The sequence below is a fragment of the Pholis gunnellus genome (genome assembly GCF_910591455.1).
Source record: "Pholis gunnellus genome assembly, chromosome: 17".
Taxonomy (NCBI): Eukaryota; Metazoa; Chordata; class Actinopteri; order Perciformes; family Pholidae; genus Pholis; species Pholis gunnellus.
The window spans coordinates 15,693,553-15,705,558 of NC_136544.1; the positions used below are offsets into that span (position 1 = coordinate 15,693,553).

Here is a 12,006-nt window from a genome sequence, read left to right on the forward strand (position 1 = left end):
AGCACTCTCCAACCTGGGGATTTAAAGCTACAGCAGCATCAGCACCGATACCTGCAGCGTGTTCAAGGGCAGCTGTTAGTTTAGTTGGTGGGAAGTCATCCAGATAATTACAGTTTCGTTTCTTCACAGTGAAGGATATAAAATGCACAGGCTCCTTGATGTGTCCGACTCGGCGCTGTGACTCCTAGACGCGAGTGGGAGCGCTGCATTCAGGTCGACAGCCCAGTACACTTAATTATGAATTTGCTTCCATGTAGCGCTGCGTCCACTAACTTCACCTGACACATTAATGCAACCACGGTAATACCAAAAACATCATCATACAGATGTTGAGCATCCTTTCAAAAAACAATGTACCTCAAAAATGATATAAAATAGTCTCTAAAATACAGAATCTAATCTAAGCCCGTCTAATTGATAAAACACTTGTTTTTAAAGTGCAACATGCTCGAGAATAAAGAGTGTAGCTGCTGCCACACAGTGGCTCATTAACCTCAGCACATCCTATGACTTCCACCCCTTCCCTCCAAAAGCCCAACACACACACTCACACACACACAAGACACACAGACGAGACTGACTTCAATAAAACAACACCACATACATTACAAAATATACTTTTTTTTATATAATATGATAACAAAGCACTTTTTCAGGGCACTTTGTGATCACCGTGACAAATGGGACATCGAGCAAGTTGGACAAGCAAACATTCATAATGAACATTGTACAAAGAAACGAGTGACACAATGCGGCACGCAAACAGATAAAGCTTCGGAACAGTCTAGACAACAACATCCATCGGTAAAGGAGACACAATACTTACAATACTCTGTGTGTGTGTGTGTGTGTGTGTGAGAATGGTAAGACGTGACAATAATTATCTCTTTGTATGAAGCCAGCAGTGGGATGATCCTCCAGCACATCTCCATGTACAGTTTCTCTTTGAATGACGTTTCACTGGCCCTGAATTGATTGTACAGACAGACACACAGTGGGCGGGCGCCCTCAAAAAGTTGTCTTTATTCTATCTAACAGCAGTACAGATGTGAACAGACGGGATCATTTAGCTACAATCTGACTGTGAGACTGAAGTCCACTTCTCAAACACGCTGAGTTATCGATGAGTGATGAAACAGACTGTAAGGCCAAAGGGGATTCAGTTCACAGTCTGGTCAAACAGGGAGGGAAACAAACTACGAGCTGCAGGGCAAAACAATGCGACATCCACACCAACAGTCCTATTGATTGTTTGTATAAAACTGCAAACTGCAGGGTGAAGAAGGTGACAGTTCTGAGATTAGGTACGAACTTCGCTTTCAGTGTTTTGCTGGACCAAAGGTCAAAGAGTCAAGCTCACAGATGAAGTTACTGAAGCTCAGTTTAACAGCAACCAAAAACAGTTTCATTACAAACATGAAGTCAAGCTGAACCACATACTAAAATATGTGCTGCACACATATTCACAAAGATTCTCGTTGGCATACAATGTTACAGCCCCGTCTCCTAAAATCTACGCCCCCACACAATGAAACATTGTGAAATATGTTTCCAGGGAAATCTATTTAGTCGCGGATACTTTTGTCGTATTTTGGTTCAATGTCACAGTCATTTTGAGCCAACCATGATAATATAACCATGAAAATACATTTTCCTCAAAACATAATTGAGAGTGCACATCAGTTGTATGGGAACCTCATTTTGTAGGAGACAGGGTTGGATGTTAATACATGTTTCTGTCTGCTTGGACTTGGAAGTTTGGTTCAGCCAAATTCTGTGGCCCCGTTCCAACCACGAGGAAATAGACTCAGAGGTGTAAAGAGACACAAAGTGAAAACCACACCCGTCAGAGGGGAAAACTATCAATATGCAACCAATGGCTGGAAAGCTAACAATGCAAGTAGCTAGCTGACCATTTCAGCACGTAAAAGGATTACTTTAGCACCGTGTGTCTACCAGGAGTACAAGTTTGATGTTAGCGAGCTAATGTTAGCTATGTGTTAGCAAGTTACTGTAATTAGCTAAGGCACTAGCAAACATAATACTGCATGACTATAACACAAGGTGAATACTGTCAAAATACTTCACTTATACAAATACTGTTTGCCTAAAACTTACTTATTATGAATGTTGGCCCCTGCTAGACATGTTAGCTTTAGCATTAGCAAATGCCAAGACATGCTGACATGAGCCAGATCTATTTCCCCTCAGTGGCAGTAAACTGTGCTGTTATTTGTTATATTTAGATATTTTCAAGAGGAATTTGAGGGTGTAGTTCACCTTTAGTGCAATGCGTCTGACCAGGCACACACCTCCTTCCCCAAAATAATACACGGGCCCCATATTTCTCATCCAAAATCAATAATTTTGAGTTTGCAGCGATGCAGAATAAAATAATGAGCACGTTTCCTGTTTGATATTGCATTTCAGATTGTAACTGTCACCACAAAGACCACAAACATTTCTACGCATGACATTTAAATTCACATTTCAGATAAGGGATGGCGGCCAATCCAGATTCACCTTCCATTCCAGACGAGGTCGTCTGCTCCTCGGGTTTAGTGCTGGGATTAGCTTTTCATAAGAGAGCAGACTTCTTTTCTTTTTTTTTTACCTCATTCCCACCCACTCCCTCCCTCCCTCCCTCGCTCCCTCGCTCCCTCTCTCTCCCTCTTTGTGTGTCTCTCACTGCCTGCTGATCAGGATCAGCTACATGTGGCCACAGCAGCCAGACTTGTGCTTCTGAGACTCGATGTAGTCGTGGATCTGGAACTTGGGCTCATTCTGCTGCTGTGTCGCTCTGTGCTTCAGCTCCCTGACGGAGAGAGACACAGGAAGTTGGATACAGAGGGGGTGGATGTGTGGGATGGAGCACATAGGGTGAGCAAATCAAGAAAATGAGAAAGGAAGAGAAATATAGAAAAAGCTAGCGAGGGAAGGGAAACATCTATCTGGACTGATTTTTAATCAAAATGCCTCTGGCATGAATCATTTAATCCAACTTGCATTTAAAATACACATGAAGATAGCAAATCACCCACATTGCTGTCTAAGAAACATGCTGTGCAATCAGTCCTTTTTCAGACTCACTAAAAATCCGTTTCTTATTTTCCTGCCTTTCAATAAAAAAGGTGTGAGCACAAGGAAGTCATTCAAATGTATAATTTACACAGTTCAAGCCTGACATCCACAGGGAACAATCCCATTACAACAAGTCAACAGGAACAAATAAGAAATTAGCTTGAAAGAAAGTGTTCAGATTAGTTGCAGGAGTCAGAGGAAGGCTTGTGAGCATTAATGCTAAATCAAAGTATAAAAATACTCAGAGGAGAAGACCAGAGTGAACTCAGGGTCGTCAGAAAGATGTCGGCTGACTGCGTGAAGCGGATTAAAATACAAACCCTTTATGTGGAACCTCAGTGTTTACTACTCGAGAAGCATGACCCAGACTAAACTGGGAATACATTTCATTTTGTTTACTACAAGAAGAGAAAGATTCTGTTTGTGTTGTAGAAACATTCATTTTCTCACATCAGAGGACTATTTAAAAGATGACAAAGCCTTTGAAGTGTTAAATATTTGTTTTGGAGATTACTCTTAGGTGACTCTGGAAATGAGAAAAGTGCCAATAATTCCTCTGTATAATCCCCAAGAGTGTTTGTTATGTTTCTCTCTCTCTTTTATGTTAATGTTCTTTATTCAGTCGTTTTCGCTCATTTATGTGGTCGGGTGTAGAGAAAGATCTGCTGGACTGCTGTTGCTTCTTTCCATCATTGTGAAAACAAAACATGAACAAAACCTGCTGTGATTTAGAGCTCAGAATAAAAACACGGCACAGATTAACCAATCATGTCTCTGAAATAAAATGAAGGGATATTTATCTAAAATGTGCATCTTATCATAAACCTCTCCAAGGACCAGTGTGTAGGATTTAGAAGCATCTTTTGGGAGACATGGAATATAATATTCATAACTATGTTTGAAACTAGCAGCATGTTTCTACAGCAGCCCAAAAGGGACATACCAAAGACTGACTCGAGAGGGCCTTTCGTGGTTTTATCTTTAAGTGGAGCTTGAAATGCACCTGAAGGCCACTGTAGGTTCCTCTAAACGCTTGGAAGGGAGGAGTGAGCAGGCGGCAACCTCCGGGTCTGAAAAGTGAAGCCAATGTGGAACTACTTTAAATTTGCATTCTCTCTAATGGCCATCAGGAGGCGACTCCTGCAAAAAGAAGTCTGATTGTATAGAAGTCTATGAGAAACTGACCCTACTTGATTCATTACCTCAGTAAACATTGGGAACATGAGTTTAAGTCTTCTTCAATGCGGCATGATGTTCATTTAGTAAATGAAGTAAAATAGACAATGAAGTAGGAGATGCTTTAGGGTGGGGCTACCTTGTGATTGACGGGTCGCCAGTTTGAGAGTCTCTGGCCACCTGATGAATATAAGTCCAGTATTCACTCTCTTTAAGCTCTGTTTTACCAACTATTGAGTGAGATATCTATCTCTTTAATTGCTAAATGCTCCAAGCCGTTCAGCAGCTAGTCGCTAACGTTGATGGTTTGCCGTGCTGGGCAGGTATCGTACGGTGGGTTAATAAGAGCTTTTTTCGGTAAGCTGCTGCGGGAAAGGAATGCTGAAGAGAGCAGTGAGAATGAACCAAAACAGTAAAGGTTTGGGCTGCAAAACCAAAATTAAGAGCTTAAAGAAATCCTCTGCAGAGTCAGCTGATGATTGTCTGAGCTACACACTTCACATTACACATTGTAATTTCATCCACTGCTGGTATAAAATATGTATCAGTGCAGCTTTAAGACTTACTTTCCTATAGCGAGAAAGGCCAGCTCCACATTGACTCCTGTCTTCGCACTGGTCTCCATAAATGGTACACCGTATTCCTACAATGGAAAAACCATTAGAGGAGCATGTGGAGTGTCTGTCGTTGAGAACGTGACCGCGTAGCGCCGCCATACATTACCTTCGCCAGCTTCTCTCCGTCCTCCGTCTTCACCACCCTCTCCGCGGCCATGTCTGCCTGTAAGACAGCAGCAGGGGAGAGAAAAACAAGTCATCATAGTGGAGGTGAAGGGTCAGAGATTCCCCATGCCATTAGCTTCAGTGAAGCACCGTCGGGTCAGACCGCGCATCCTCTTATCCGCCGCCAACCGCGGAGCCAGAGCTCCTTCAGACTGATGAGATGTCAGAAACTCAACCTCTGGCAGGAGAGCAGCGTTCGCACAGACCGATGCCGGCAGTCGTGCTGCTCTCACAGCAAACGATCTGATCTGCTGCTGCGTGACATCTCCGACCCCGGAGAAACATGAGTCCTCTCTGAGCCGCCAGAGGGAGCGTAGGAATATATCAGCAACGACTGCAGACTCATCACCAGCGGCGTCGTGGAGGAAATGGCTCCATGCAAGGGAAGCTTGGAGCAAGCGATAAGTCATTTTAATGGCGTGTTTTGTTTGTTTGTCCTTCGCAGTCACAATGATCTAATAACATTGGGTGATGGGTAGGAATCGAGTGTGTTGATGTGGACGATTCTGTAAATGGACCAACTTCATTTTCACACGGGGGAAATTCAAAAGATAAAATATTTAGAGACACACAAACGCAGTTAAGACTTTAAATATCAAGGGAGAGTTCGTATTTGCACACGTGCTGCTCGGTGGAGACATTTACTGGCTTTTAAGCATTCCCACGTCTGCCTGAGTGCGATAAGAGTGTGTTTAAATTGTGCTAAGAGACCCGTTATCCTCCTGATCTGTTTTTATGGAACGCAAAAATAGGAAGCTTCGCTCACCTTGTTGCCGAGCAACATGATGACCACATCCTTCTGGGCATACTCGTGTACTTCAGTCAGCCAAGCCTTTGAAAGTACAAAAGACAGACAGATACAGAGGAGGGGGGGGGGGGGGGGGGGGGGAATTGGTTTATGAACAAAACAAATACCACTTCAAGTCTGCATTTTCACTCTCCTCCTGAGCAGTGTGTCATTACCATCCTCCAATCAATCCTGGTGAGACTGAGTCACTCCTATCCTTGAACATTTTTATTGCTTTTTCATTACTGAAACTGGGAACCGTGTAGCGGAGCGAACGATAACATCATGTCATTTCCAAAGAGGGGCAGCGAGAAAAGGCTGGAGGTCCTCGACACTATTTTGCATGTGAGCAGACAGAGTGACGCGTTCAGCTTGAGACGGTTGAGGGAGTGAAGATGAGGAGGGAGAATAAAGTGAGGGGAGGGAAAAGTAATTTAATGGTCTTACCCTGATATTGTCAAACGACAGCTTGCTGGTGATATCATAAAGCAGGAGTAACGCTGTAAAAGAAGACGGAACACCTTTATCCTTATGCAACGCACACATCAACACCTACTCACACTTTCTATGCACACTAATAAAAACAAAAATGTGCACATCTCAGCCCGGGTTCACCCTTACCTACAACACCCCGTTCCCACACATCAGCACACACAGAGCACGAGGAAGTGCAATATAAAAAGCAAAGGTTACCCTGGGCATCTCGGTAGTAGGCGTGTGTTACACTGCGGAATCTCTCTTGGCCAGCTGTGTCCCAGATCTGCGTAACAAACCACATAATTACACAACATCCAACGTGGGAAAACTGAACCATCCTCCACAGCCGACGACTTAAGCAGAAACATACCATTATACCAACCCACAAGGTCAAAATCCAGTAACTATATATTTAGTCCAAAAGTAGTTTAGATCAGAATCTGACTTCTTTTTTTTTTTTTACATAGTTTTAGAAAACTATAATTTCAAATCAAACGGCTCAAAACCAAACAGTTGAAGCAAGATGGACACATTGAGCTAGTTCAAGCTGGTCAGATGAGTTAGCCACAGCCAGCCGCTAAAGCTACATTCAGTTTTAACCCCCTAAATGTTTACTGTAAATTAAATACCTCAATTACAATGAACTAACATCTTAGTTTAGCTTGTTAACCATAAACAGGGACATACATAATACTTAAATAAGGTAGCAAGTAGAGCTGGTCATAGAGAATAACAACAGCTCTACTCATGCTAAAAGGTAGGCTAACTAGCCTAGCTTAGCAAAGTAGCAATAACTATGGTTTGCCATGGCACCGGCGGCTCTTTCTGACGCTAACATATAGCTTAGCGGTCACGCCTAAGAAGAAATCGCCTCGAGGAGGCCTCCGTTTCATACAGTGGAAATGCCAAAGATCAAGATTAAGAGAGTCTGATAGCATTATACAATAGCTGGCAGAGAATCACAGTCGGCCATTATAGCTGGCAGCCTGCACACTGACCAATACCCTGCGTTTAGTTTTAAAGGTATCTGACACTCTATTATTATAGTACACGTATCCAATCCATGGGTTTTGTGTCTACTATTGTTACTAGACAGTTCTCAAATAAACATCTGTTTTGGTGGATTTTGATCTACTGTCCATGGTGTTGAAATCGGTGTGTGTTCTCAGCGCTGAAATAATTAGTCCCCCATTCTGATGAAAACGTTGCAGAAGCACACACATGTGTTCGTGCATGAAGTGGGGTTTAATTAAGCGTCCCAGTTTGGAAGGTTGTAAAAAGATATGGTCACCTTAACTAACTGCCAATGCAGCTTTTGACTAGTGGAGTTCACCATTTAGTGTAGTTATGCTTTGAATCCCATATTAATGTATTTAATTAAATTAATAGATTATATTAAGGAAATGGAAAGCTGAAAAAAAAACACATTTTATCTGTTATTCACTGTGTTTTCCTCAAATTCCTTTGAGTTGTCTAAAGGCAGAGTGCAGCTTTTAGGTTCTATCTAATAATTAGTTTAAAAAGACATAACATGACGATATTACGTCTATCAATCTGCTACATTGTTCCTCCAGCCAGCCTTAAAACTTTAAACTGTTGTCTCTCACGTCAGCTTCATTTCTATAGTAGAGATTTAGACTCATGGGGTCATGGTCTAGTTTGGATTTAATAACAGGATTTCATCATGTTCAGGGACCATGCAAGAAAAGAAAATCTAATGATTTACCCGAGTTGGCAGAACAATCTAATTTTGTCATCCTCCACTCTGTGTTGAATGAACAGGTTATGATGATAGACCTGTTTGTGCCTCAGAGCAACAGCCTGCTGCTGGCACACAACACTACAGAGTCCTTCCTCATAGCCTATTGTAGTAGTACTGCTATATGTAAAGCAGAGAAGCTGGAGAAAAAGGCGCATGTTCTCACCTGCAGTTTGACTTTCAGGTTGTCGACGTCCACCACTTTATTCTGCAAACACGAGAGGAGCCGTGAGAGACTGTGACAGCCCACCGTATGCTTTATAGACTGTAGTGCCGAACGACGAGCGTCTCAGCAGAATGAAAAACGATAAGACGCTCGGCATGTGGTAAAAGAAACAAGACAACTAAAAGTGGCTTCGAATGCTGGCAGAGAAAGTAATTTGCAACACCCACTCAACAACAAGGTCCTGGGATTAGACTTAATTACACAACAGTGAGGAAGACGACTGGCAGCATAACAACCGACTCCCCCGTTCATTTCCTGCAGCCCCGTAGCGGGGCCCTCTGATGTCCTGAGAAGAAAAGAGCGGCTTAAAAATAGTTTGGGGCACCCCGCTTAAAAAAAAAAAAAAAAGCTAAATATTGTGACCCATGAGGAAATAATGGTTAAGGTAACATGCAGTGTTGTTTTTTTCCACCATGCTCTGTGTCATGTGGGGGAGGAAGTGGAGTTGTTTATGTTAACATGACCTGCTAGGTCACAACCGCATTTCAACCTTTGCACAGCAAACAACAAACAACACCAAAGAGAGAGAGATGGAGGAAGTGTGACTAGAGAAATGTTCTGCAGCACTTCCTCAATCACTTCATCACTGGGTGTCGGGTGACAGGTCATCACAAAATAGCTCCCGCCTCTTCCTATGCAGAAATGCAGACAGAGCTCTACGTGGTGACACAAAAGGAAGCCTCTGCTGCGAGTGCAAACGAGAGAGCTGCCACCTGCTGAATCCTCTGCCTTGGCAGAACGGACATGGTTCAACCCCTGCATTAGTTGCCATGGGTTTCCATTTTTTTTCCCCCCTCTCTCAATTATGACGTGAGAGGAGCCTGCATGCTGAGTAACTGCTACAAGGAAGCATGCTGAAAATAGCCCGGCCATGTTACAAGCTGCCACAGCAGCCTGCCTGCCTATCCGTGCACAGAGGACAACCTCAGCATATTGACTCAACGGATCCTCGCAGATGACTCCGTTTCTAAGCAGCTTCTCATAAAACACGAGCCAGAAAACGGTCGCTGCCTCTCGTTAGGAGACGGTCTGAATGAATAGTGTAAACCAGCGTCAGGTCCCTTTGTAAGGCGTTTTATGAATGGGTGCCGGCGGCAGGACTTGTTGCCTTTGCTTGAAGTAGTGGCGAGATGCAACGTGGATGCTTTCCGAATAGACGACGGCCATACAGCTCTAGTTTGATGTCCATTACGCTCTATAATGTCTTCAAAGAAGACGTCGCTCTGTCTAATGCAGCACAGTTTCCTCCTCAAACCGCCCCTACTTGACTCGCAATTAGTGTGAGTGTTTTTGCATTGATTGGAGGCAGACTGGGGGTCAAACAGCTTGTTTGCATGTTCATCCCCGCAGAGTGAGATGTCTTCTAAGAAATCTGCAACAGATTCAGCAACCGTCACTCACGAGTGTGTGTGTGTCTGCGCGCGTGTCTGCGTGTGTGCATATGTGACGAGTTTAGCAGCTCCTCCAGGACCGAGCCAAGCTGCAGCCAATTTGTCCAGGAGACAGAGGCGTGGGCAGGCATCAGCCGAGACATTTACGAAGCCGTCCTCAGAGCCTCGCAGCACAAGTGGTCTGTGAACTCGACTGATTGGCGAGAGAGGATTTGTACATTTGGTGCCATCATCGCAGAATGACGAAGTGTTCAGCGAGGAAATAAGGTGATAATTGGGCCGCAGTAACTCTAACAAGTGGATCCCTTGTTGCCTTAAAAAAAAATAGAATATCATTAGGTTGTTTTCCAGATGCTAAAGTGTTTCCTCGTGATAGAAACAAGAAAACAGCAGAAACAATAAACATTATAATGAGCCATTGTGTTCAACAGCATCTCTCTCACCCTAAAGTCTATTCCAACGGTGGCTATAAAGTTGCCTCCCAGGAACGCCCCGTCTTTAAAGCGCACCAAGACGCACGTCTTCCCCACGGACGAGTCTCCCAGCAGCATCACCTATAGAGCAAACCCCCCCCACCACCACCACCACCACCACCACCAGAGAAGAGGGACAAAAAAACAACATGACTGACAGCTCATACATGGTGTTATGATAAACAAGCACAACCCCCCCCCCCCCCCCCCCACTGAAGAGGAAATTAAAGCCGGAGGTTTGATTTTGCAACTGAGCGAGAAGAAATGTTTTCGCAACTGCGCCCATGTTGTTGAGTCAAGAGGATGATGTTGTGCAATGTCTGCTTTTTGGCAAGATTTCAGTTCATATTAAGGAAAATTAAACTAGTCTTGTAATTCACACTGTGTGTGTGTGTCTGAGCTGCCAATAACATGCGGTGCTCTGCAGAGAGGAGCTGGAGAGGTTTGAACTCCAATTTCAACTCATCATTTTTTCAGCGAGCGTCCAAAACTAATCAATATGATTGCAAACAACAGGATGTGTGATTATACAATCCATCCTGCACAGAGAGTCAAAGCGGCATAAACACACAGTGTTCATAGATAACAGCACAATTCAACTTTTCCCTTTGTCTTTATTAAACAGTTACTGGTGTGCCTCAGCTTTGTATAAATATTTTATGAGAGGGAGCAACAAGTACACCCTCAGCAAATATTTGCGTTATCAGTTAGGGCGGACAAAGCAACCTCCAGAGATTCAGAGGCTCAGAGAGACTTGTTAGGAATCAAACCATCAGGTCGATGACTTGGCCTCCTGTTTAACAGGAGGATGCATAAAGACAGACACACTAATAGTTTCAGGTTTCACTCATTATGCAGATGTGGAGAGGCAACATGCATGCTGCTGCAGGTGCACCCAGCTGTTTTCTGTGTCAAACCTCCAGCACATCTAGACACATGTTAGCACCTCAAACAACAACTAAACAAAAAAAAAAATCAAGACGAGACGGAAATACACACCTTGAACGCAACATCATAATACTCGGTAACAGAAGCGCATCTCTCCAACGCATTTTTGGACGTTCCGTTTTTAGCCTGCTTGTCCGTCAACGATGTCTTTCTCGTGGACATCGCAACGCCAGGAAAGAAGAGAGCGCAGGCTTGACAAGGAAGCCGAACCTGCAGACGTCTCCGAGATGTGTTCCGAGAAAAGACGCGCACGGTTTTCTGCGAGCTGTCCGCCGCTCAGTCCCGGTCTCCGCCAGCCTCCAGCCCCTCTGCGAGCATTACTGCGCGTGGCCACAGAATGATCACCGGGCGCTTCCACAAGGAGGAAGGAGAAGGAGAAGAAGAATAAATCACACCTTGATATCGTGCTGTGGAAAGACGGAAGCGACGCTGTCAAAACTTGAAAAACAATCAGCGCGTCTGCGTCCACCAGTCAGGAGAGCGGCGGTGACAAAACAAGGCGGAAACATTTCTCGGCATCCTGGCGTGGGCAGGCGGTTAACCGAGACAGCTAACAGCACACTGTGGGTTTCTCGTGTGAGTGAGCGCGTCGGTCTGCGTTTCGGTCTCACGCTGTCCCCAAATAACAGCTGCGAGGGTCAAGCGCGCGCTGACGGCTGACTCATCCGCCACAGGTGGTGCTCGATCAGTGAGCGGGTCAGAGAGGAGAGCGCGGAGACCCGGGGAGGAGGACGGAGGCTGAACTGGGATCTGTTAGTGTGAACACACTTGATGTGTATAATCTCCTACGGGTACAGATGAACTGCTCTTGGTGCGTAAAATGGCGCACGAGCCTTAATGTTTCTTCGAATACTCTCCCAGATTAGTAGCTATATCCTTTTTAATTAGTGTTGCTTTTGCATCAAC

General features: G+C 44.3%; 1 protein-coding gene across 1 annotated transcript; it reads right to left on the reverse strand.

The window, feature by feature from the left end:
• Positions 1-2,657: 2,657 nt before the first annotated feature.
• LOC306709818 (ras-related protein Rab-37) lies at positions 2,658-11,536 on the reverse strand. Its single transcript, XM_079178111.1, has 9 exons — positions 11,152-11,536; positions 10,123-10,233; positions 8,229-8,270; positions 6,520-6,586; positions 6,274-6,326; positions 5,806-5,871; positions 4,981-5,037; positions 4,824-4,900; positions 2,658-2,815 (listed from the first exon to the last, which is right to left on the reverse strand). The coding sequence occupies exons 1-9, from the start codon at positions 11,260-11,262 to the stop codon at positions 2,710-2,712; spliced, it is 690 nt and encodes a 229-aa protein (XP_079034237.1). The 5' UTR covers positions 11,263-11,536; the 3' UTR covers positions 2,658-2,709.
• Between the last annotated feature and the right edge of the window lie 470 nt (positions 11,537-12,006).